Genomic DNA, 25,611 nt, shown 5'->3' on the forward strand with positions numbered 1-25,611 from the left:
TCTGATGAGTGATGTTGAGCATCTTTTCACGTGTTTAAAAATTTTCAACTACTTTGTACACAATTGTCTATCTCACATAAAATGGGTATCCCTTATAATCCTCAACGTCAAAAAATTATTAAACGGACACATCAAACTCTCAAACATCAATTACAAAAACTAAAGAAGGGGGAATTGTATCTCAATACCCCCTCCAACTCTCTAAACCATGCTTTATTTGTTCTAAATTTTTTACAATTGGATATACGTGGCCGTTCAGCAGCACAGCGATTTTGGAACTTTGATGTGCAAACAATAAGACCTAAAGTCTTTTGGAAAGACCCACTTGTGGGAAAATGGTATGGACCAGATCCTGTAATAATTTGGGGACGAGGGCACGTTTGTGTTTTCCCACAGGATGCCGAAACGCCGCGCTGGCTGCCGGAAAGGTTGGTACGCACGGCAGAGACGATCTCTAGTAAACCAGATGAGGAGACTGACGATTCAAGAGCATGATGAATTACCATCTCGGCAACAACTCCAGGCATTGATGCGAGAGGCACAGAATCGTGTTGCTGTACAGGGTGATCCGATATCGCCTTTAAGCTTCCTGATAACCTTATTAATTATCTTAAATCAGATTAATACTACACATTCTGAAGAATATTCAAATGCTTACTGGGTTTATTTTCCCGACCCTCCCCTTCTCCAACCGGTGGGCTGGGAGGGTCGGTCCATTCCCATATACACTAACGATACTGTGGCTTCGGGGGGTTTTTCAGAAAAACATATTATTCCTAATCAAGTTAATTTCTCTTATCATGGAGTGTTTGATCGTTTACCTATCTGTCTGTCTAGATATTTTAATTCAACAGGATGCCTTTTTGTTGGGGAGGCAAGATATGCCAATTCTGACAGTAGTTAGAACCTGGACGTTCCTGGAGTAACAAAAAAATCTAGAACTCCTCAATGTCGTAATGGAACTGGTCCTTTAGATATCCCTTTCTGTGACCCTGAAACAAGGGGAAGAGCCACGGCTGCACCATGGAAACTGTGTCGAGATGGAACTGCTACGGTGTATAACATTTGGGACAAATGAGTCACTGTGGGATTGGTCTCTGGATTCGGACAAAAGCCCGGGAACTGGACAATAGAGACTTTGCTTCCTGTATTTGAAACTTGGGCAGCTCTAAAGTATTTCAAACAGAAATTTGGAAACTAGCTGCCGCCCTTGGGTGTGAAGGATCCTATCTTCAGGTGAGATCAAGAGAGAAATAGTCTTTTATGAAATCTTACCATGAGGTACCCTTGTGCATGTGTGCCTCACCCTTATGCTTTACTAGTAGGATCTATAAATATACAATCTAGGTTACGAAATTATAATATAACTTGTAACAATTGTACCTTAACTAACTGCCTTAGGAAAATTACTAATCAAACTAGGGTTCTAGTCTTAAGACAGCCTGCTTTTGTTATGATTCCTGTAAAGATCAATGGGTCTTGGTATGATGAAAAAACTCTTGAACTTTGGAAAAAAGTAGAGGGTGCTTTAATGTGTTATCGCAGGGGAATAGGGTTAATAATTCTGGGATTTGTAGCTTTGGTAACCCTTATTGCCTCCTGGATTACTGCAGCCCTGTCCCTGGCACAATCAATGCAAACTGCAACTTTTGTTGATAATCTGACACAAAATGTATCCGTTACCCTGGGGACTCAAAAAGATACTGACAAAAAGCTAGAGGACCGATTGAATGCCCTTTATGATGTTGTAAAATTTTTAGGCAAAGAGGTTCAAGATATAAAGTTGAGATTACGGGTACAATGTCATGCCGATTTTCGATGGATCTGTGTTACCCCCAAAAAATATAATGATAGTATAACTGCTTGAGATAAGGTAAAAGCTCATTTAAAAGATATTTGACATAATAAAAATATTTCCTCAGATTTACTGCATCTACATCAAGAAATAATGAACATTGAAAATGCACCCAGACCTGATTTGGATGTTGCAAAAAGAGCTGAGTCTTTTGTTAAAAAACTTTTTCGACATGTACCTACCGCCAATAGTATTTGGCACTTGGAAGCAGCCATAGGAGGACTATTCTTAACAATTTTAACTGTTTTATTTCTTGCACCTTAATTAAAAAACTGATTGATGATCTATAGATGATAAAAGATTCCATTTATGGAAGTTGTCTGCAGTTAAAAGAATGTAAGCGTGCGCCTATATAAAAAGAAAGGGGGAGATGCGGGGAGCTGCCCGTGAGAACGGGGTCCTTTATCTAAAGGACACAGCCCTGGGAGCTGCCTCAGTCCTTGAGGGTTTGCTTGCAAATATAGCTCTCTGTCCCGCCACCCCAGAGATTAGGCGACTATTAACTGCAGACACCTGGAGTTCTGTGCAAACTTCTCACGCACAGGGAAATGTTATCTGGTGTAAGAAATAATAACAGGGTGCCATTCCCATGCTAGCAAAATTTCTTGTGACTTTTTGTAAGATGTATAGGTCAACCAAGAAAAATGTTAACTGTCTTGTTTTTCTCTTGCTCTCCTGTAAAAATATAAGATGCTGAATAAAGTTGTGCTCAGACCGCCTCCCTTTGTGGGGACGTGTCTGAGCCTCTCGACCCCGTATTTGCTGTAGTATTCTTTTGCTGTAGTATTCTTTCTCAGCCGCGTTGTGCACATTCTCGGGACCTGATCGAGTTTGCCGGCTGGCTCCGGCACACAAGTTCTTATTGATGGCTGTAAAAAAAAAAAAAAAAAAAAAAGAAGAGTTTGTTTACATTCTTGGAAGACAAGAGTACCCAGTGACTCTGCCCTGGGAGAGTACTCCTAGAGGCGTTTCCACCTGCCCCAAGGGCTCGGCGTTGGGCTGCACACCACAGCCCATGACCTGGGAGGCCTTGTGCCAGCTCAGATGATCCTGAAGAAGGGACCAAGCCAAGAGGCCAGGAGGCCGTCTGGCTACAACCTGCCGTGTCTCCTTACATGTCCGTTGCTCATTCATTACTGGAGCCAGTGAGCTTAGGAGAAGGAGCCAAGGAAACTCAGGCAAGTCAGAAGCCTTGCGGATGCAGCATACGTGGGCACCTGCCCTGCCCTGCCACCCAGAGATGTGCTGAGGGGCTTGGGATGGGGAGGCCTCCTGCTGTGCGTGCTGGGCCAGGTCAGGTCGTGAGAGCTCGGGCAAGTTTCGTAGCTTCTCTGAGCTTTGGGTGGTCATGTTTTAAATCTGTGTGATGGCATAGTCTCCCAGGGCTGTGAGAATAAGATTATAAAAAGCACCCGGCAGGAAGTATGTGCTCAATAAATCTCAACTCTTGTGGATTCCTGTGCCAGTGAGCACACAGCAACCCAGCCAACGGGGACCTGATAATCTGCAGTTAGATACGAATTGCGATCATGACTCATGTTTTTTCTTAAAACCAAGAATGTAGGGACTTCCCAGGTGATCCAATAGTTGGGGCTTCTTAATGCAGGGGTGCAGGTTCGACATCTGATGGGGAACTAAGAGCCCACATACCGTGTGGCCAAAAAGTCAAACATAAAACAAAGGTAATATTGTAAGAAATTCAAAAGACTTTAGAAACGGTCCACACTAAAAAAAAAAACTTAAAAAACCCCACAAATGTATAATAAAATAAAACCAACATCTACCTTTTCCTGATGAACCTCACAGAAGTTCTATTTGACAAATAAGTGTTGCTCCAATGTCACTGGTGAATGTGAAAAGGTGGATCTTCAGACAAGAAAGCTCCCTAAGCTTCTCCTTTCTCAAACGGTGGCATTCTGCCCACCCTGACCATCCCAGTGTGCCCCACAGACACCAGCTGGGGGTCCCAACTTCTGCATTTTATTTGTCTCAGGCCCCTTGGAGAATCGGAGAAGGGGTCAGGCTGGCTCCCTGAGACGATGCGTAAGGGTGCCCGACTCACGGACTCCACTCCAGTCCTCTCTTGTGTTGTTGGAAGAGGGTGTTTGCTATGACCAGTGCATTCTCTTGGCAAAACTCTATTAGCCTTTGCCCTGCTTCATTCTGTACTCCAAGGCCAAATTTGCCTGTTACCCCAGGTGTTTCTTGACTTCCTACTTTTGCATTCCAGTCCCCTAAAATGAAAAGGACATCTTTTGGGTGTTAGTTCTAGAAGGTCTTGCATGTCTTCACAGAACCGCCCAACTTCAGCTTCGTCAGCGTTTCTGGTCGCGGCACAGACTTGGATTACCACGATATTGAACATTTGCCTTGGAAACGAACAGAGATCATTCTGCTGTTTTTAGATTGTACCCAAGTACTCCATTTCAGACTCTTGTTGACTATGAGGGCTACTCCATTTCTTCTAAGGGATTCTTGCCCACAGTAGTAGATATAATGGTCATCTGAGTTAATCACCCATTCCAGGCCATTTTAGTTCGCTGATTCCTAAAATGTCGATGTTCACTCTTGCCATCTCCTGTGTGACCACTTCCAATCTGCCTTCATCCATGGACCTAACATCCCAGGTTCCTGTGCGATATGGCTCTTTACAGCATCGGACTTTACTTCCACCACCAGGCACATCCACAACTGGGTGTTGTTTTTGCTTTGGCTCTGTCTCTTCACTCTTTCTGGAGTTATTTCTCCACTGATTTCCAGTAGCATATTGGGCACCCTACCAAACTGGGGAGTTCATCTTTCAGTGTCCTATCTTTTTGCCTTTTCATACTATTCATGGGGCTCTCAAGGAAAGAATACTGAAGTGGTTTGCCATTCCCTTCTCCAGTGGACCATGTTTTGTCAGAACTCTCCACCATGACCCATGTGTCTTGGGTGGCCATACACGGCATGGCTCCTAGTTTCATTGAGTTAGACAAGGCTGTGGTCCATGCGATCAGATTGGTTAGTTTTCTGTGCTTGTGGTTTTCAGTCTGTCTGCCCTCTGATGGAGAAGGATAAGAGGCTTATGGAAGCTTCCTGATGGGAGAGACTGACTGAGGGGGAAACTGGGTCTTGTTCTGATGGGCGGGGCCATGCTCTGTAAATCTTTAATCCAATTTTCTGTTGATGGGCAGGGCTGTGTTCCCTCCCTGTTATTTGACCTGAGACCATGGACTGCAGCACGCCAGGCTTCCCTGTCCCTCACCAACTCCCAGGGCTTGCTCACTCATGTCCATCACATCGGTGATCCAATCCAGCCATCTCATCCTCTGTTGTCCCCTTCTCCTCCTGCCTTCAATCTTTCCCAGCATCAGGGTCTTTTCCAATGAGTCAGTTCTTCACATCAGGTGGCCAAAGTTTTAGAGTTTCAGCTTCAGCATCAGTCCTTGCAATGAATATTCAAGGTTGATTTCCTTTAGGATGGACCGATTGGCTCTCCTTGCTGTTCAAGGGACGCTAAAGAGTCTTCTCCAGCACCACAGTTCGAAAGCATGAATTCTTCCCAACTCTGTCTTCTTTTTATGGTCCAACTCTCATATCTGTACATAACTACTGGAAAAATCATAGCTTTTACTATACTGACCTTTGTTGGCAAAGTGATGTGTCTGCTTTTTAGCATGCTGTCTAGGTTTGCTTTTCTTCCAAGGAGCAAGCGTCTTTTAATTTCGTGGCTGCTGCCACTGTCCACAGAGATACTAGAGCCCAGGCAAATAAAGTCGGTCACTGTTTCCCTTGTCTCCCCTTCTATTTGCCACAAAGTGAGACCAGATGCCATGATCTTAGTTTTCTGAATGTTGAGTTTTAAGCCAACTCTTTCACTCTCCTCTATCACCGCCCTCAAGAGGCTTTTTAGTTCCTCTTCACTGTCTACCATTAGAGTGGTATCATCTGCATATCTAAGGTTGTTGACATTTGTCCCTGAACTCTTGATTTCAGCCTGTGATTTATCCGGTCCAGCATTCTGCATAACGTTAAACTCTGCACAGAAGTTAAATAAGCAGGGTGAGACTACAGAGCCTTCACATATCTCTTTCCCAGTTTTGAAACAGTTCGTTGCTCCTTGTCTAGTTCTAACTGGTGCTTCTTGCGCTGCATACAGGTTTCTCAGGAGGCAGGTAAGGCGGTCTGGTATTCCCATGCAGGACCATGAGACACTACAATCTGTGTTTGAACACCCACTCCCTGCCCGGGTGTGGGGTGGTTACAGCAGCCCAGGAGACTGAGGCGGGAACTCGGCAGGAGCCCCCCATACAGGCCTGCCTCAGAGAGCGCTCTGCCGCATGGCGGGGCCCTGGTTCACACTCACCGGACAGTCCAGGCACCTGCTCCTAGCCATCAGTGGAGGTGGATGGCTCTGCCTGGCCCGGTGGTCTCGAGCATTCGGGTCTGCTCTCCTGCTCCCCTGGCACTGCTAGACCTCCGTTGGCCCCCTGCAGCAGCTCAGCACCTCCAGGGCCCGTGGAGACCAGCAGGGCTGAGCTCCCCACCGACTCTAGGCTGATGTCCTCACTGGGGGTTGGTGGGCCCCTCTCAAGGTCGCTGGACTGGCTGATTCCTTGGGACTAAAGGATAAAGAAATTCCTTCTGTTGACAGGAGCCTGCAGGCCAAGCCCTTCTCAAGCCGCTTTAGGGAATAAATGGCAGGTAAGCGAGCGTGTGCAATTTTAGAAAGGAATACTGCCGGAGGTCAGGTTCCTCTGTGCCACCAGCTTCTGGGGGTCCCAGGTCAACCTGTGGGGGGCTGGATGGTGGTCCCCAAAGATACATTCACATCCTCACCCCTAGAACTTGTGAGAGGGCCTATGTAGAAATAGCGTCTGTGAAGCTGAGGTTCCACTGCATAAGACTGGGACCTACATTCCGAGACCAGTGTCCTCACAAGGAGAGACTCAGAGACACAGGCTCACAGCGGGAGAGGCCGAGGGAAGATGGCCGGAAGCAGAGCGATCACCCACCAACCGAGGAGCGCCAGGCACGTCCAGCCGCCACGAGGAGCAGCAGGGAAGAGCCCTCCCCCAGGGCACCCAGGGGACCACCCCGCCAACCCGTGCTTTCAGACTTCTGGCTTCCAGAGCTGTGGGAACGGTCCTGAGGGCCGCACGTTCTAAGTCCCCCTCTATCGGGGTCTGTCTGCAGCCCCAGGCACCCACAGGGCGCCCCCTGCCCCCTTTGCTTCAGCAGAATTCAAGTCATCCAGAACAGATGTCCCCGGGCCCAGACTCCACCGCACAGGCCTGGTGTGGATGCAGGAGGGAAGGCCTGGGGCTGTCCCGCCCACCTGGGATGTCTCCTGGGGCTCCCCTGGACAAATCCCGGGCAATACTTACAGAGTCTCTTAGATTATCCCGACTTCCTGCAGATCAAAAAGGAGAGAGAAATGAAAACAAATCATATAAACTATTATAGTGACATCTGTGGGCGAGAGGAAGTACTTTAAATTTACAATAAAGAAAGTGTATTTACAGTTACAGCAAAAAAAGAAATTGACTGGAACACCTGTGCAGCTGGGAAAACAGGAGGGGCACTCACTCGGTAAGCCTCCCCAGCACGCAGGGCTGCCTTCCCCAGGACCCCCTTGGCTGGAGAAGCACCAGTTTCTCTCTGCTTCCAGGCCCAGGGCGCCCAGGACACCCTGTGTCCAGCAGCTGACCTGGGATTCTGGCCTCAAGCCTTGCGTGTCAGGAGGCACACAGCAGGTGGCTCTGAGCTCACACACGTGAGGCCCCGTTAGAATGTGAACTGATCTGTATTTTATACCAGAGGCTCCTGCTCAGTAACACCGACCCCAGACCCCTTCTCTGAGCTCCTGATGCTCTTGTTGACCTAGCTTCCTCCAGGTCAACACGACTCGGACCAACCTTTTCTTCCAAGGTAGACAACAAAATAATACACAGCAGCAATGACGATGAGCACGATGAGGACGATGATCAGGATGAAAATGATGAAAATGTAAACCTCCACTCTCACACCCAGGTAGGCGCCGCGTGATGACCCCGAGTTTCCTGGAAGGAGGCAAAACAGAGGACATGGTCACAGGGTCAGGCACACTTTCCTCACCCAAGTGACCTGCTATCTCAGGAGTGGGGGCAGCACCGATGCGCTCCAAACCACCACGCACTCCTTCCCCGCCGCTGACGGTTGCCAGGACCTCCCCAGTGGGAGGCAGCCAGGCTCATCCTTCCTGCTCTCACGGAACCCTGGGCTCAGAGGCCGTGGGGTATCTCGCTCTGGTCCCTCAAAGCAGCAGCAGATCTGACCTGCCAGCAGGGCAGCAAGAGGCTCAGGGGAGAGTGGGGGCAGCTGCAGGTACACCCCTGGGCCAGCAGGTGGCAGAGCCTGGAGGAGCCTGGGAGAGCAGATGGCCCGTCTTCCCGGCACCCAGGCTGGGCCGCGCTGGCCCAAGGGGCAGGGCAGGGCCCGCCCTGGGGAGACGCGTGGCATGAGCACTCGGGTGTCTCCTCACCCTGCTGAGCTCCAAGCACCCACAGGAGCTGCGGTCACGCAGACACTGGGTGCAGTGCAGGCCCGTCAGAGCTCGGAATGCTCGGCCGCGATGATGTGGTCTGTCACCAAGGACCGAGCAGGAGGGAGCAAGTCGTCCACGCAGCACCCTCACTCTGCTTAAAGGCTTTTCTTTATTCTCAGAGTAGCCCTTCCTCATTCTGCCTTAGTTCTGCTGTTAAGAGAGCCTTTAAAAGTGTTTGCAGGTTATAGAGGGAACCTACCTCAAGATGATAATGTCACTGCAACAAACTCACAGCAAACATCACACTCACTGTGAAAAGACGAACGATTTCCTCTAAGATCAGGAACAGACAAGGGTACCCACTCTCACCGCTAATATTCAACATCGTCTTAGAAGGCCTCACCACAGCAAACAGAGAAGAAAAAGAAATAAATGGAATCAAACTGGAGAAGAGGTGAAACTGTCCTTGTTTACAGAGGACATGAGACTATACATAGAAAACCCTAAAGATGCTACAGAAAACTAACAGAGCTCATCCATGAATCTGGTGAAGGTGCAGGATACAAAATTAATACACTGAAATCTCTTGCATTCCAACACACCTACAATGAAAGAATGGAAAAAGAAATCAAGGAAACAATCCCATTTACCACCACATTAAAAAGAATACAATACCAAGAATAAACCTACCTAAGGAGGCAAAAGACCTATACTCTGGAAACTATAATATACTGATGAAAGAAAAAGAAGATGACAAAAACAGATGGAGAGATATCCCATGTTCTTGGACTGGAAGACTGAACATTGTGAACACGACTGTATTCCTCAAAGCAGTCTACAAATTCAATGCAAGCCCTATCAAATTATCAATGGCAGTTTTCACAGAATCAGGACAAGAAATTCTACAATTTGTATGGAAACACAAAAGACTCCAAATTGCCAAAGCAATCTTGAGAAAGAAAAATGGAGCTGGAGGAATAAGGTCCCTGAGTTAGACTACACTACAAAGCGATGGTCATCAAAACAGTACGGTACTCACACAAAAACAGAAACAAAGGCTAATGGAGCAGCACAGAAAGTCCAGAGAAAACCCAGCACCTGTGGTCCCCTGCTGCTGCTGCTAAGTCGCTTCAGTCGTGTCCGACTCTGTGCGACCCCAGAGACGGCAGCCCACCAGGCTCCCCCGTCCCTGGCATTCTCCAGGAAGAACACTGGAGTGGGCTGCCATTTCCTTCTCCAGTGCATGAAAGTGAAAAGTGAAAGTGAAGTTGCTCAGTCGTGTCCGACTCCTAGCGACCCCATGGACTGCAGCCCACCAGGCTCCTCCATCCATGGGATTTTCCAGGCAAGAGTATTGGAGTGAGGTGCCTTTGCCTTTTCCTATGGTCACCTAACCTCTGACAAAAAAGGCAAAAATACACAATGGAGAAAAGACAATCTCTTTAAAAAGTGGTGAAGGGAAAACTGGACAGGTAAACACAAAAGAATGAGCAGAACACTCTAACGCTGTACACAGCAATAAACTCAAAATGGATAAAGACCAAAATGTAAGGCTGAGTGCTATGAAATCCTTATGGGAAACAGAGGCAGAAGAGGCGTTGATAAACCTCAGAGTAAGATCTTTTCTGATCCACCTCCTAGAATAAAAACAAAAACAAATGGGACCCAGTTAAACTTACAAGCTTTTCACAGCAAAGGAAACTATAGGCAAAATGAAAAAACAGCCTTCAGAATGAAAGAAAATATTTGCAAAGAAAGTAACAGACAAGGGATTACTCTCCAAAATACACAAGTAGCTTATGCAGTTTGCACCAAAAAAAAACAAACAAAGCAATCAAAAAATGGGTCGAAGATCTAAATAGACATTTCTCTGTGGAAGACATACAGATGGCTAAAAGGTACACGAAAAGATGCTCGACATCACTAATTAGTAGAGAAATAAAAATCAAAACTACAATCAACTATCATTTCACACCATTCAGAACGGTCATCATCAAAAACTACAAACAATAAATGCAGCAGAGGGCACGGACAAGTGGGAACCGTCTACACTCGTCTTGGGAATGTGTATCCGCGGATGCAGCCACTGTGGAGAAGAGTGTAGAGGTTCCTCAGAAAACTATAAATAGAACTCTATATGATCCAGTAATCCCATTTCTGGGCACATATCCAGAGAAAACTCTTAATTTGAAAAGATGCATGCACCCCAATGCTCATAGCATGACTATTCACAATAGCCTGGACATGAAGGCAACATCAATGTCCATCAACAGGTGAATGCATACAGAAAACGGGGTACATGCTTAAAATGGAGTATTACTCAGCCACTACAAAGAACAAAATAATGCTATTTACAGGAATTTGGATGGACCTACAGACTGTCACACTGAGTGAAGTCAGTCAGACAGAGAAGGAGAAATATTGTATGACATCCCTTACATATGGAATCTAAAAAGAAATGATACAAATGAACCTATTTACAACACAAACAGATTCGCAGGATGAACTTACGGTTGCTAGTGGTGGGGGAAGACAGAAGAGAAGGGACAGTTAGGGAGTTTGGGATCAACATGCATATGCTGCTATAATTTAAAATGGATAACCAACAGGTCCTACTGAACAGCACAGAGAAATGTGCTCAGTATTACAAGGCAGCCTGGATGGGAGGGGACTTTGGGAGAGAATCTGTTAGTCCCTCAGTCGTGTCCAACTCTTTGTGACCCCACGGACTGTAGCCCATCAGGCTCCTCTGTCCACAGAATTCTCCAGGCAAGGATACTGGAGTGGGATGCCATTCCTTCTCCACTGGGAGAGAATGGATACATGTGTATGTATAGCTGAGTCCCTCTGCTGTCCACCTGAAACTGTAATGCCAAAACAGGCCCGTCTAGTCAAAGCTGTGGTTTTTCCAGTAGTCATGTCTGGACGTGAGAGCTGGACCATAAACCAAGTTGTGCACTGAAGAACTGATGCTTCTGAACGGTGGTGTTGGAGAAGCCTCCTGAGAGTCCCTTGGGCTGCAAGGAGATTCAACCAGTCCATCCTAAAGGAGATCAGTCCTGAATAGTCACTGGAAGGACTGATGCTGACACTGATGCTCCAAAATTTTGGCCACCTGATGTGAAGAACTGACTCCTTAGAAAATACCCTGATGCTGGAAAAGACTGAAGGCAGCAGGAGAAGGGGAAAACAGAGGATGAGATGGTTGAATGGCATCGCCAACTCAATGGACATGAGTTTGAGCAAGCTCCAGGAGTTGGTGATGGACAGGGAAGCCTGGCGTGATGCAGTCCATGGGGCTGCAAACAGTCAGACACAACTGAGCAAATGAACTGAACTGAACTGAAAACGATAATCGGCTATACTCCAACATGGGTTCCCAGGTGACACAGAGGTAAGGAATCCACCTGCCAAAGTAAGAGATCTGGGTTCGATCCCTCAGTCGGGAAGATCCCAGGGAGAAGGAAATGGCAACCCACTCCGGTATTCTTGCCTGGGAAATCCCATGGACAGAGGAGCTTGGTGGACTGCAGTCCATGGGGTCGCAAAGCATCAGCCATGACTTAGTAACTGAGCACGCACGCATGCATACTCCAATATAAAATGAAAAGTTATAAAAACAAACGAGGAATGGATAACAAAGATGTGCCACATATATACTATGGAATATTACTCAGCCATAACAAGAACAAAATAATGCCATTTACAACAACATGGATGGATAGAGAGATTGTCATACTGAGTGACGTAAGTAAGAAAGAGAAAGACAATTATATGTTATCACCTGTATGTGAAATCTAAAAGATGGTTATAGATGAACTTATCTACAAAACAGAAGCATAATCAAGCTGCTAGTTACCAGTATCTGTGTGTTTGTGTGTGTGTGTTTGCGGGGGGGGGGGGCAGCGGGCAGTGATAAACTGGGAGATTGGGAATGACACATACACATTACTATATATACAACAGATGACTAATAAGGACCTACCGTGTAACACAAGGAACTCTACTCAGTGCTCTGTAATGATCTATGTGGGAAAATAATCTACAAAAGAGTGGATACAGGATTTCCCTGGTGGTACACTGGATAAGAACTAAGTCTGCAAACGAATGGGACACAGGTTCAATCCTGGCCCGGGAAGATCCCACACGCCCTGGGATAACTAAGCCCGTGTAGCACAACTTCTGAAGCCCGTGTGCCCTAGAGCCTGTGCTCGGCAAGAAGAGACACGACGGCGATGAGAAGCCCGCACTCCACATCTAGAGAGTAGCCCCGCTCTCTGCAACTAGAGAAAGCCCGCGTGCAGCAAAGACGACGCAGTACAACCAAAAAATTAAATAAATGATCTTTAAAAAAAAGAGTGGATATACGTGTAACCGATTCACTTTGGTGTACCCCTGAAACTAACACAATATGGTAATTCAACTGTACTCCAATAAAAAGTAAAACAAACACTTTTAGGTTATTCAAATCCGAGGGAAATTAAGAAGCTTATTTTAAAATGTAAACGTCTATGCTGAGTCCAAGGACGGCCTGATGACCTTGGAGAAGGAGACAACGGGTACTCCGGCCCCAAGGAGAAGGCCAGCAGGAGGGCGGCACGAACCCTGGAACAGAGAGACGCCCGGGGGCCGCGGTGCTCACGACAACCCAGTAACACTCAGGGCGGGGAACACTGGATCCAAAGAACGATGCGGTGTGGTCCGTGTGTGCAGCGGGAAAAACGCCTCCCTCACACCACACGGACACCACTGCGGTCCTGTAAGTGATAAAGAGGAGCTTCTGGCAGCTCATGAGACAGAACACCCTCTCCAGCTGAGCAAAGCTTCTCACTCAGGACAGGAGGAACACCAACCCTGGCAGAAAACAGCCACAAACCTGACTTGTTAAAATGAAGGACCTTTGTCCACAAGAGGCCCAGATACTCGACACAAAGAGCTTGTGTCCCACGTTTATAAACAATTATCAGTGTTTCTAGATAAGCATCACAAATGAGAAAATAAAAACCCAGACAGCCAATATAAAAATGGGCAAGACTTCAGCAGAGACCTGGATGAACCCAGAGATGGTCACACAAAGTGATGTCAGCGAGACAGACAAACACCCCGTGAAATCACTTATCCAAGGATCTAAACTGTGACACAAATGAGCTGACTTTGGAAACAAAGGCAGACCCACAGACTCAAAAACAAACTTATGGTTACCAAAGAAGTGGTGGTGAGAGAAGGATAAATTAGGAGTTAGAGATGAACAGATACACACCACCGCACACAAAACAGAAAAACAACAAGGTCTCACTGTATAGCACAAGGAACTACATTTAGTATCCTGTGATAATAACCACAATGGAAAGGGATATGAAAAAGAATATGTATGTATTTGTTGTTGTTGTTTAGTCACTCAGTCGTGTCCAACTCTTCAGACCTGTGGACTGCAGCACGCTAGGCTTCCCTGTCCTTCACCATCTCCTGCAACTTGCTCAAACTCGTGTCCATCGAGTCGGCGATGCCATCCAGCCATCTCGTCCTCTGTCCTCCCCTTATTCTCCTGCCCTCAATCTTTCCCAGCATCAGGGTCTTTTCCAAGGAGTCAGGTCTTCTCATCAGGTGGCCAAAGTATTGGGGCTTCAGCTTCAACATCAGTCCTTCCAATGAATATTCAGGACTGATCTCCTTTAGGATTGACTGGTTTGATCTCCTTGCAGACCAGGGGACTCTCAAGAGTCTTCTCCAACACCACAGTTCAAAAGCATCAATTCTTGGGCTCAGCCTTCTTTACGGTCCAACTTTCACATCCATACATGACTATTAGGAAAACCACAGCTTTGACTATATATGTGTATACATATATTTATGGTGCTTCCCAGGTGGAGCTGAGTGAGCGAAAGTCGCTCAGTTGTGTCCACCTATGGACTATAAAGTCCACGGAATTCTCTAGGCCAGAATACTGGAGTCGGTAGCCTTTCCCTTCTCCAGTGGATCTTCCTGACCCAGGAATGGAACCGAGGTCTCCTGCGTTGCAGGCGGATTCTTTACCAACTGAGCTATGAGGAAGTAGGTGGTAAAGAACCTGCCTGCCAGTGTAGGAGAGATAAGAGACACGGGTTCAATCCCTTGGTTTGGAAGATCCCCTGGAGGAGGGCATGGCAACCGACTCCAATATTCTTGCCTGGGAGAATCCCATGGACAGAGTGGCCTTCAAGCTGCAGTCCATGTGCTCGCAAAGAGTCGGACACAACTGAAGTGACTTAGCATACACACACATGTACATATCTGTGTGTGTGTAACAGAACCACTTTGCACCAATGTAAATCACCAAGACTTCAATTTAAAAAAAGAAAAGGAAAATAGTCTTGCACAGATTTGCACAGATACTCAGTAGTGGAGCATCAATTCTGTTGGGGGTGTGCACCGAACTCACATTCCTAAGTCCCATCTGAGGTCCCGCCAAGCAGGAACGTGGCCAGGTGTTGGGATGTCAGGAAGGACAGGTCTCACAGGGCGGTCAGTCCCTTCCACCTGCTACCTGGTCAGCCTGGTGGGCTCACACTGAGCCCACACAGCCAGAACTCACGGGACAAGGACAGGGAAGCCATAACTTGTCCACAAGGATTCTGTTTACTCAACACAGGAGTCTATGAAGGATGACCCATGGCCCACAGCCCACTTTTACAAATAAAGTTTACTGACACGTAGCCAAGCACCTCTGATCACAGCCTCTGGCTTCTTTCATTACAGCAGCAGAGATGAGTTGTGACAACAGGGACTTTGGGACCCCCAGAGCCTCAATCTTTGGCCTTTATGAATTTAAGAGATGGAATCAGCCCCTTACCTGACTGTGGATTTATGGCACAAATGGTATTGCTTGTGGCATTGCAGGGCTGAAGGACGGCACTGTCTCCTTCACACCTGAGAGAAGAACAAAGAAACTGTGAGCATCCTTTCCCCTCGCTCGGGCCGACCCAAAGAATCTTACTCACCACCCCACCGGTCAGGGGTTAGAAGGACCAACCCAACCTCCTCAGCAGGCCCATGAGGTTTCAGGTCACCAGTGTCTGGCATGTGCCGGGCTATCTGGCCCACACTGAGTCAATGAGAAGAAAACTTAGGAATCTCTGATAGATGGGGGAAGTGCCCCCGTCTCTGTCCCCGATAGAGCTGTGTGTGGCCACGGGGACTGGTCCTGACGTGGCCGTACCTCTACTGGGAGGGAAAGCAGCCTGAGATGCAGCTCGTGGAGAAGGGGACCAGCCAGAGCTGACCGACCCAGACCTGGGGGCAGTCCTTCCTTTGAACTTGGCAGGTTCCTCAGCCAACAGCGCAAGCTGGCCGGGGTTGTATTTAAGAATCTACAAAGGCAGGTGATTTTACAAGTGGCTTTACCACTGTGAGTGTCTTCCTCAAAGTCTGCCCCAAATCTAAGCCCACCGGAAACCACAGAATGCAACCTGATGTGGAAACAGGGTCTCTGCAGATGTAATCCTTTAAGAGGAGGTCACACCGGATCAGGGTGGGCCTCAGTCAGTGAGCAGCGTCCTCACAAGAGGGAAGATGTACGCAGACAGAGAGAAGGCCATGTGAAGATGCTGAGGCAGAGCACACGGGAGAACATCCCTGGAAGGCGGAAGCAGAGACGGAAGGGATGCGTCCACAAGCCGAGGAGCGCCAAGGAGTGCCGGCAAAGCTGAGGAAGCGAGAGATTCCTCCCGAGAGCCTATGGAGGGAGCCTGGCCCTGCTGACACCTCGATTTCCGACTTCCGGTCTCCAGAACTGTGAAAGAATACATTCTTCTTGTTTTTCAAAAGCCTCCCGGTCGAGGTGGTTTGTAACATCAGGGGCAGAAAACACGCACTGGCCATCCCACCCGGGCCCGGAGCCTGGGGGGCGCCCCCTGCCTACAGCGCCTCCCCCTGGACGTCCTGCGGCTCCACCCTGCGTCCCGCCCTCCCTGCCTCCGCTCTAGGGCCCTGTCTCCTGCAGCCTCTCTGTCCCTCGTGAGCCCATCACTGCATACATGTTGGGGGCTCTCCACCACTGCTGGGGCCCAGGCCTGCAATACGACCCCGCAGACCACAGCGGGGCTCACAGTCACGCATGAATGAGTGAATGAGAGGAGGAAGAAATGGATGAGCAATGACTCCAGTTCACCCCCACACGGAAACTTCCGGGTGACTCGTCTGCCTTAATCCTCAGGGCTCCTCACTGGGGCTGGTGTTACCATTAGCCCCATTACACAGATGGGAAAACAGAGGCTCCGGCCAGGGGGTGGCTGAGCAAGTGACCCGAAACCAAACAGGTGAATGGAGAAGAGAACCCCCGCCCGGGCCTGTTGGCCGGCTCCCACCGCTAGGTGGCACCTTGTACACCGGAAGCAGCTCTCTCTGCAGTCCACGGAGTCGCAGTAGAACTTGCCCCGCTGGCACTGGCACTCCTGGTCGCTGGTGGCGGAGCAGCGCTTCACCACTTCCTGATCTGCTGGAGGCGGGCCGAGGGTCAGTCACCGGGGCCTGGACTCTGTCCTGCCCCCGGGCCACGTCCAGGCTCAGTCAAAGGCTCAGCACGTGCGCCCACCTCCAGACCTCACCCCTGCCGTCTGGGTGTCTGCGGAGGAGCTGTGGGTGCCCCGGCAATCTGGGCTGGAGGCAGAGGGCCACCTGCTCAGACACACCCCAAATCAACGTGTCCACTCGTTTCCCCAGGAAGGTCACAACAGCCCTACTCGGTGTGGACGGAACACGGTCTCTCCGAGCATCGCTGGAGGGTTCCGCCCTTCCACCTGCGAAGGGCTGGGTCCTGGGGCTGCACCCACACCTCACGTCTATGCAGCTGTTTCCACGGGGCCAACTCTCTGCCCCCACGTGAATGTCACTCCGCCTCACTGTCTCTGCTGAGTCAAAGACGAGGGGCAGCTAGGGTGCTATCTCGTTTTTTCATCTTCCAAGAAGGAAGCTGTTCCAGCAGGCGTCAGGACAGCAAGTTCATGACGACTCCTGCTGGGATGTGTTTACCTTTTTTTTTTCTAATGCATTTGTTTCTGGCCGTGCGGCTCTGCCTGCTGTGTGCACACTCCCTAGTTGTGGCGAGCGGGTGCTACTCTCTGTTGTGGCTTCTCACTCTGGTGACTTCTCTTCCTGCAGGGCACGGGCCCTAGGGTGCGTGGGCACAGTGGTTGTGGCCCACGGGAGTCGCCGCTCGGTGGCATGTGTGATCTTCGAAAAGCAGGGGATGAACCTGCGTGCCCTGCATCAGCAGGTGATTGTTAACCACTGGACCGCCAGGGAAGTCTCTTATTTTTACCTCTTAAAAATAAAACCGTATCAGTTTAAAGTCTATGGCAAGATGAATTGATTTATACACTGATACACTGAAATTTTCATTGGGAATGCACAAAATCTAAGCACCATTCCAGGAAAAACTGATCCTTACACAACACCAAATGAGTTCCCTGCTGGTCCAGTGGTTAGGAAGCTTTCACTTCCAGGGCCCAAGTTCAACTCCTGGTCGGGAACTAAGATGTTGCAAGCCACACACCACGGCCACAGCACAAGAAAGCAAAACGCTGAGCCTTCTGGTTTCCTATATTGTGGTATTTCTCTCTGTATTTATATTTCATTAAAGGTAGTTTTTTCACATATATATTTATACATGCTTTGCTAGATTTATTCCAAAAATCTTTTTTTTTTGCCAACGCAAGTGGGTATTTTTAAATTACATTTCAAGGGTCGGGGCGGGGAGGCTGAAGAGGAAGGGGATATAAACATACACTTAGCTGATTTACATTTTTGTGCAGCAGAAACCAATGCAACGTTACGAAGCAATTACACTCCAATTAAAGATAAATAAATTGGAAAATTACCTATTTAAACAATGTCATCGATACACAGAGATAGAAGAACTTCTGTGTACCGTACTGATACTCAGCAAGTCTGAAACCCTAATGACTTGCAGCTGCTTCTTCAGGCAACACACACCGCATCGTGACCAACAAGCGCTCCCTGACGACGGCTCCCGCCGCGCTCCTCTGGGACCGTTCACTGCCCTTGGGGAGGTTCCCATGGGCCGGGTCAACGGGGCACGTGAGCGGGACTGCCACCACTCACCCTCTCTGCACTGGGCACACGGCGTGCATTGTGTCTGCTCGTTGGGATGAGCTCTGAAAGTTCCAGACTCGCACTGCGAGCAGGCTCCGATGTGGTGGTCCTGGTTTATGGGTCTGCTTACGTAGTAGCCTGCGTGAGACGGGACACGGAGGGCAGGTGGGGACCCCGCCCAGTCTCTGAGGCCTTGGCTGGAGGAGGTCCCGAGTCACCTGGAGACCAGACCCCCCGCACAGTACCCCCAACCCACCCCGGCCTCCTGGGAACAGCTGGACTGATCCCAGGCCACAGGTGTCCGTCCCAGAGACCAGGGACCCACATCACCCCCCAGCTTGTACCGATGCCCTACAATGCGTGGGCGCTGGAGCAAGGTCACAAGACTTCACTTTGCTCCCTACACGTGGTTCCTGCAGGAGTGTGTGTGAATGCAGAGATGTGTGCATATGAACGTCTATAGTGTGTGCACAGGTGGGTGGGCTGGGGAGTGTGGGGAGGGTATGGGGCTACGGGTCCAGGTACCAGGTGCTTGGGCTCTGAACCACGGGCCCCTGGAAGGCACGGCATGTGTGCAGGTGTGTGTGGGGGTTGGGGCGGGATGCCCGTGGTGACGGGCCAGCTGCCCCTCACAGAGGGGGCTGGGGAGGGACTTCACTGATCACATGGGCGTGTGTCTGTGTGTCTGGACGGGGTTCAGGGTTCTGGTGGCTGCCAAGGACAGACTCTCCCCCATCCCAGACAGGCAGGTTCTTCCCGCAGGCTGCCCCCAGCTCAGCTCAACGTGTCCCCAACCTCCCCTCTCCCAAGCAGAAGTCTTCCCTGGAAAGCTCTGGAAATCACCCCAGACTCACCAGCCGGGCAGAATCTGCTACAGGAAAGGTCGCCTGGAACCTCATATCCGCCTGGGTTACAGGAGGTCTGCCCTGCTGCCACAGCCACCTTCAATGAGAGAGGGGACACGGGCATTCCAGATGTCTCCGCTCCTGATGGGAGCAGACACCGACACCCCTGAGCAGGGAGTGTCAGCTCCCCCGGGGTACGGCCTCCCTCGGGAGGGGACGTCGTCGGGCAGGCTCAGGCCGGGGACTTTCCTCGGGCTCCCTGCTGCCCCACTCGCAGTACGGAGCAGGGTTGTGTGGGGAATACGCTCTTTCATCCTCAGATGCGTGTGCATCTGTTGATACCTCCGTGGCTAACGTCTATTCCCTGTGCCTGGTCAGAAGTAGACCTTTTGTGGTCGTGAGCCTTTGGAATTTAGTGAGTCTTTGATTTTCTTCTAGCATACAGTTCATGTTTTCAGCAGGTGCACAAGAGTTTGTCAAGAGAGGACACCGTCTGTGTTGGGAATGGGGATCTGAGCGTCTGTATCTCAATGTGTGCATCATTGTGCCCATGAATGTGCACACGCGCGGACACACCGGAGCCCATCGATCACAAGGTCCCAGTAACTGCAAATCCGCACCGATTTCCTATCCTGCTTGACTTCTGGCTTTGAGGTATACTAAGCTCTCGTACCACGTCTGTGGGCTCTAGACTTCACCGTGTAATTACATCATTCTTTGCTTTCTGTACTTTGAGGTGTTACTGTTTACATACGGTTTCACGTCTGTTTCTCTAGGACAGTTGAGCCTCAATTGTTTGCTGAATTCTGTGTTTTTGAACTTGCCTACATGCTGAAATGTGTTCATTACCCCAATGTCAAGACCCCTGATGCCTTCCTGGACGTGCCCAGAAGGGCAAGAGTCTGTGCTCAACACATCCTGGAAACACAGGTCCAGTTCAGGCGCTGCTGCCTTCCTCTGCCAGCTCTCAGTGTAAACTGTAGAATTTCTGCACCTGGTTTTCATGTCTTTGGTTGGTGATTTTGACGTTTAAAATGGTCCCCTAGGGTCCAACGGTTAAGACTTTGCGTTTCCACTACAGGGGGTGGCGCGTGTACTATCCCTGGCCGAGGAACTAAGATCAAGCATGCCGTGTGGCTTGGCAAAAAGGAAAGAAAAGCAAGGTCTCCTGGCCAGTCTCACCTGGTGTTCTGAAGGACAGAAGGCTGGATGTGTCTACATATGTAGACAAAAGGCATCTTAAACTTTGTATAGGCAGCCTATACAGTGCCACTGGCTGTGAGTTCCCAGTTAGTGAATTAAGTATATATTAAATCAGATGTCTTTAAACAGAGACACACGTAAAGCAAGATTATATATTGACAGGTTGGTGAAAATGTGCTGACAGAGGCTCACAGGGACTGGACCGCGGTTTCCTTTCCGGGTGTGGTCAGTGTGGTTAATTCTGTACTAGAGCGATCCTATCACAGGGGAGGAGTAGAATGCAGGATCCGCGGTTATTTCCTCTGAGGCTTCTCCCTCTGGTCACTGAGTCATGGACGCTTTCTAGCCTGCACGCTCTCCAATCTGACTGTGACAAGGCTGTGAGTGAGAATACCCCTGGCCCATACCTCTGTCTGTCCGCCTGCACTGCAGGAGGCTGTGTTTCTGCTGTAAGACTGTCTCTTAGGTATAGCTCTGAACAACGCCGCATCGCTAGACTTTTCTAATTCATCCTGATAATTCATAAATGAGTTTAGCCTATTTATATGCACTGGCTTCGTACTCTCAGTCAATTTCTACCATCTACTTTTCTGTTCCTGATATCACATTTTCTCTGTGTGATTTCTTTTCTCCCTTTCTTTTCCGACTTCTGCTTCCCTTATGCCCTGTCTTCCCAGATCCATTTTTTTTTTTTTTTTTTTTTGCCCCCAATGGCAAAGACTCTATTTGTATTTTTTTTCTGATTTATTTTTCACCTTAGTAAAAATGAAGCAAAAAGTCACAGAGAAAAAGTATTTGGATAGCTTTTTATCATATATGAAACGAGTTGCCAGTCCAGGTTCGATGCACGATACTGGATGCTTGGGGCTGGTGCACTGGGACGACCCAGAGGGATGGTACGGGGAGGGAGGAGGGAGGAGGGTTCAGGATGTGGAACACACGTATACCTGTGGCGGATTCATGTTGATATATGGCAAAACCAATACAATATTGTAAATTTTAAAAATAATAAAAAATAAATAAAATAAAGAAGAAAATCTACTTTACAAAAAAAGTAAACGATGATTCTTCTCTCAGGCAAGAATCATCAATAAATGCTAACATTCATAAATGAAAGTATGAGAGGAAAGAATAGTTCCATGATTTCAAAGCAACTCCACATAAGATACTTGGTAACAACACAGGGAAGACAGTGACCTCACAGCGAAGAAGCCTGGCGACCACCGCCTGAACTAAGCCGCTAGAGCACAGCACACCACCACCGGGGCAGTATGTTCACTGTAAATGAGAAGCCATGAGATGAACCCCAATTGAGAAACACGCTATTATACGATCGGTCCGTGCCGTTTGACCGTGCTAAGGCTACAGAATAAAGAGCTAGTTCCACAGAGGTTAAATATGAGCTCATTCATCTTTTGAAAAATTCAACTCATGCAACGAGCAACTGAACAGAGGGTGCTTTCGGTAAGGACGCACCACTAAACGAGCCGGCGGAGCCTCTCACCAGCTTGGTCACGCAAATTCTCCTGCTGAGGTAGACTCTGCAGTAATGACCCCGCAACAGCGACAGGTCAAGGGAGTCAGAGACAGGACTTCCTCGGCACTCCCAGGCTAAGAGTTGAGCTGCCAATGCGGGCGAGGGGAGTCTGACCCTAGTAGGGGAACTAATCCCACAGGCTGGGAAAGAAAAGAGAGAGAGAGAGAGAGGAATAAACAGCCCAAAGGCAGTTAGGACAGGATGCGAAGAAACGCAATCAAGATGAGGAGTGTGTCAAGACGAAGGTTCTCACAAAAGTGAAATTTTACTTTCTGAAGAAATATACTTCGGACTGCTTCAGAGGATAAACCAATTATTTTGAAATTTTTAAGAGATAAATAATCTATGCCTGTTACTCTCAGGGTGGAGGACAAACAAATGGATGTGAGACTTGGACCATAACGAAGAACTAACGCTGTCACGCTGTGGGGCTGGAGACGACTCTTGAGAGGCCCTTGGACAAAAGAGAGAAACCAGTCAATCCTAAAGGAAATCAACCCTGACCACCCTTTGGAAGGACTGTTGTTGAAGCTGAAGATCCAGTACTTTGGCCACCTGACAGCAAGGGCTGATTCACTGGAAAAGACCCCGATGCTGGGAAAGATGGAGGAGAAGGGGACGACAGAGGATGAGATGGTTGGATGGCATCACTGACTCAGTGGCCATGAGTTTGAGCAAACTCCGGGAGATAGTGAAGGACAGGGGAAGCCTCGTGTGCTGCAGTCTGCGGGGTTGCAAAGACTTGGACACGACTTAGCGCCTGAACAACAAGGACCGAAACTGCTGGAACTGCCAGCGAGGGGGAGCGGACCATTACGTACAGGGGAAGAAATGGATACAGCGGTTTCTTTTCATCTACAGTTCTACCTACAGATTTGTTTAAAAGTTACACAAAATGGGATAAATCCATACAATGGAATACTATGGATGAGCCTTGAAAAACATGAATGACTCTTGAAAATCTCATGCCAAGTAAAAGAAGTCAGTCATAAAGCTCGTGTATTATGTGATTTCATTCGTGTGAACCATTTAGAATCGGGAAACTAGGGACAAAGAGTAGATTAGTGGTTGCTTAGGGCGGAGGGGAGATGGGGAGATGTGGTCAGTCGCTCAGTCGTGCTGGACTCTTTGCGACCCCAAGGACTGTAGCCCGCCAGGCTCCTCTGTCCATGGGATTTACCAGGCAAGGATATTGGAGTGGGTTTCCACTTAGGAACTTGCATAAGACAAATATCTGGAATAGAACAGAGTCCAAAACAAGCCCTCACGTATGTGGTCAAGTGATTTTTGACAAGAGCACCAAGACCATTTCATGGGGAAAGAACAGTCTTTCGAAGAAACGGTATTGAGAAAACTAGACATCTGCGTGCAAAAAAAATGCAGCTAGACCCTTGCTGTTATTGTTCGGTTGCTCAGTCAGGCCCGACTCTCTGTGACCCCATGGACTGCAGCACGCCAGGCTTCCCTGTCCTTCACCATCTCCTGGAGCTTGCTCAAATTCATGTTCATTGAGTCAGTGATGCGACCCCATGGACTATACAGCCCATGGAATTCTCCAGGTCAGAATACTGGAGTGGGTAGTCTTTCCCTTCTCCAGGGGACCTTCCCAACTCAAGAATCAAACCCAGGTCTCCCACCTTGCAGGCAGATTCTTTACCAGCTGAGCCACAAGGGGGAGCACAACCAAAAATAAAATAAAAATTTTAAAAATAAAAGATATCACTATAACAACTGCTGGGAGAAAACCTAGGAGAAAACAGGAGGCTAAACGCACAGTCACCGAGGGACAAAGTGATCAACTGGATTTCATCAAAACAGAAAATTTCTACAAAAGATACGGTTAGGAGAATGACGAGACCAGCCACAAATTTGGACAAAACCTTCTAAAAGGGTCTATCTGATCAAAGATTTATATCCAAAGCACATGAAGAATACTTAAAACTGAAAAATCAGAAGAAAAAAAAAAACTTAATGAGCAAAAGATTAAAACAGATACTTCACCAAGAAAGATTTATGCCTGGCCAAGAGGCAGAAGAAAAGGCACCGAAGCATCTTCCCTGGGGCCAAAGCACAATGACGTCAGCGTGAGCTTTTAAAACTTAAAACGACTTGGACCGCGTCCAGTGCTGAGGCCGCGGCTGGCAGGCAAGGTGCGGTCAGTTTCCGCTGCCTCACCGCCGCCCGCCCCCACCTCCTCACCCACCGCACCTGCGCGCTCATCTCCGCCGGGCTCCCCTCCCCGCGCCGCCCCCTTCTCCTCCAGCTCCCCCGTTCCCATCTCCGCCGGTCTCCTGCGCGCCGTTCGTCGCCCCACCGCCCCGCGCCCACTCGCCGGCCCCCACCCCGCCCTTTCTCCGCCAGCCCCCGCAGCGCTCCCCGGCAGGCAGAGGGGGTGCAGCAGGCTGGACCCCGCATGGGGCTCAGGATGGGGAAGATTCCCCGCTGGGTACTGGGTTTCCTTTATGAGGAAACTCACGCTTCGTCCAAGTTTTTCCTCTAGGGTCCCCCTGCCGGTGCCAGCCTCACTTGGGCGCGCGCCCCGGCACACCGTCCTCCCCGCATCCCCGGGTCTCCCCACCCCGAGCCCCGCCGCGCAGGCCCCGGGCCCCGCCATTGCCGTCCCACCTCAATCAGGATCCAGCACAAGAACACAGCGCGCATCCCGGGCATTGTGACGCTGCCGAGGCAGTGCGCGACCAATTGAAGGCAGACCTGGGCACCGCCCCCTCCGGCGCGTGACACCGCCGCGCCCAATCGCGAGCGGTTTGAGGAGTTGGGTTCTAGAGAACCGTCCGGAGAAGGAAATGGCAACCCACTCCAGTGTTCTTGCCTGGAGAATCCCAGGGACGGGGGAGCCTGGTGGACTTCCATTTCTGGGGTAGCACAGAGTCGGAGACGACTGAGGCGACTTAGCAGCAGCAGCAGCAGCAGCAGCAGCAGCAGCAGCAGCAGCAGCAGCAGCAGAGAACTGCCCTTTCTGCTTCTCGCCAAGCCCAGCGAAAGCGACGCGGGGGTGGGATGAGGGGCGCCCGGGTGGGGTGAGGGTCACGTACATCGGCCCTTCTCTTCCCTGCCCGCGCCACCAATCCCGCTTGCACGCCCCGGGGACCCAGGCCCCAGCCCCCAGCCCCGCCCAGGCGGTCCCCGCGGCGCGCGCGCCCTCGGGCCCAGATGCCCCAGGGGCTCCGGCGAGTGCTCGGAGGCTGCTGCAAACCTCACGTGTCTCCCCTCCCTCCTCGACCCCCCGGATTCTCTGAGCTGCAGGTTAGAGCCACGTGGGTGGGATGCCCTCCAATGGATGAGAGGATTCGAGGGGGTGAGCCCCCTCCTTCCTGCGGAGAGCAGGGTAGAGCCCAGCACATCAACAGGGGGCGTCAGGCCCCTTCACTCCTGCACCTCCTCCAGCGTCCCGCGCCCCACCCCCGCCTAGAATCCCATGCTCTAGGAGGGGCCGGCCAGCTGTTGAGCCTCTGAGCCCTGAACGGACCGGATCGCGTCTGCTAGAAAGTCTTTCTACTAGAAGTTGCTGTCACTTCCCCAAAGGTGACAAGGTGAGGCGACAGTCACAGTGTAA

General features: G+C 49.6%; 1 protein-coding gene across 1 annotated transcript; it reads right to left on the minus strand.

Annotated features, from left to right (window-relative positions):
- Positions 1-1,064: 1,064 nt before the first annotated feature.
- Positions 1,065-24,733, minus strand: LOC102281177 (tumor necrosis factor receptor superfamily member 26). The gene is made up of 9 exons (XM_005904420.2): positions 24,663-24,733; positions 19,307-19,394; positions 18,462-18,590; positions 16,719-16,833; positions 15,193-15,269; positions 7,756-7,899; positions 7,225-7,250; positions 6,204-6,459; positions 1,065-2,724 (listed from the first exon to the last, which is right to left on the minus strand). Exons 1-8 carry the CDS (start codon positions 24,705-24,707, stop codon positions 6,226-6,228), a joined length of 858 nt encoding a protein of 285 aa, XP_005904482.2. The 5' UTR covers positions 24,708-24,733; the 3' UTR covers positions 1,065-2,724; positions 6,204-6,225.
- Between the last annotated feature and the right edge of the window lie 878 nt (positions 24,734-25,611).

Source organism: Bos mutus, chromosome 22, assembly GCF_027580195.1.
Source record: "Bos mutus isolate GX-2022 chromosome 22, NWIPB_WYAK_1.1, whole genome shotgun sequence".
Taxonomy (NCBI): domain Eukaryota; kingdom Metazoa; phylum Chordata; class Mammalia; order Artiodactyla; family Bovidae; genus Bos; species Bos mutus.

What these genes read in the sequence shown, in the direction of transcription:
- LOC102281177 (XM_005904420.2), bottom strand. Translation starts at nt 24,707, where the DNA reads ATGCCCGGGATGCGCGCTGTGTTCTTGTGCTGGATCCTGATTGAG. An exon ending in TGTGCTGGATCCTGATTGAG is followed by an intron (nt 19,395 to 24,662) that starts GTGGGACGGCAA and finishes CTCTCATTGAAG; the next exon opens with GTGGCTGTGGCAGCAGGGCA. An exon ending in AGCTGCTTCCGGTGTACAAG is followed by an intron (nt 15,270 to 16,718) that starts GTGCCACCTAGC and finishes TTCTTCTCTCAG; the next exon opens with GTGTGAAGGAGACAGTGCCG.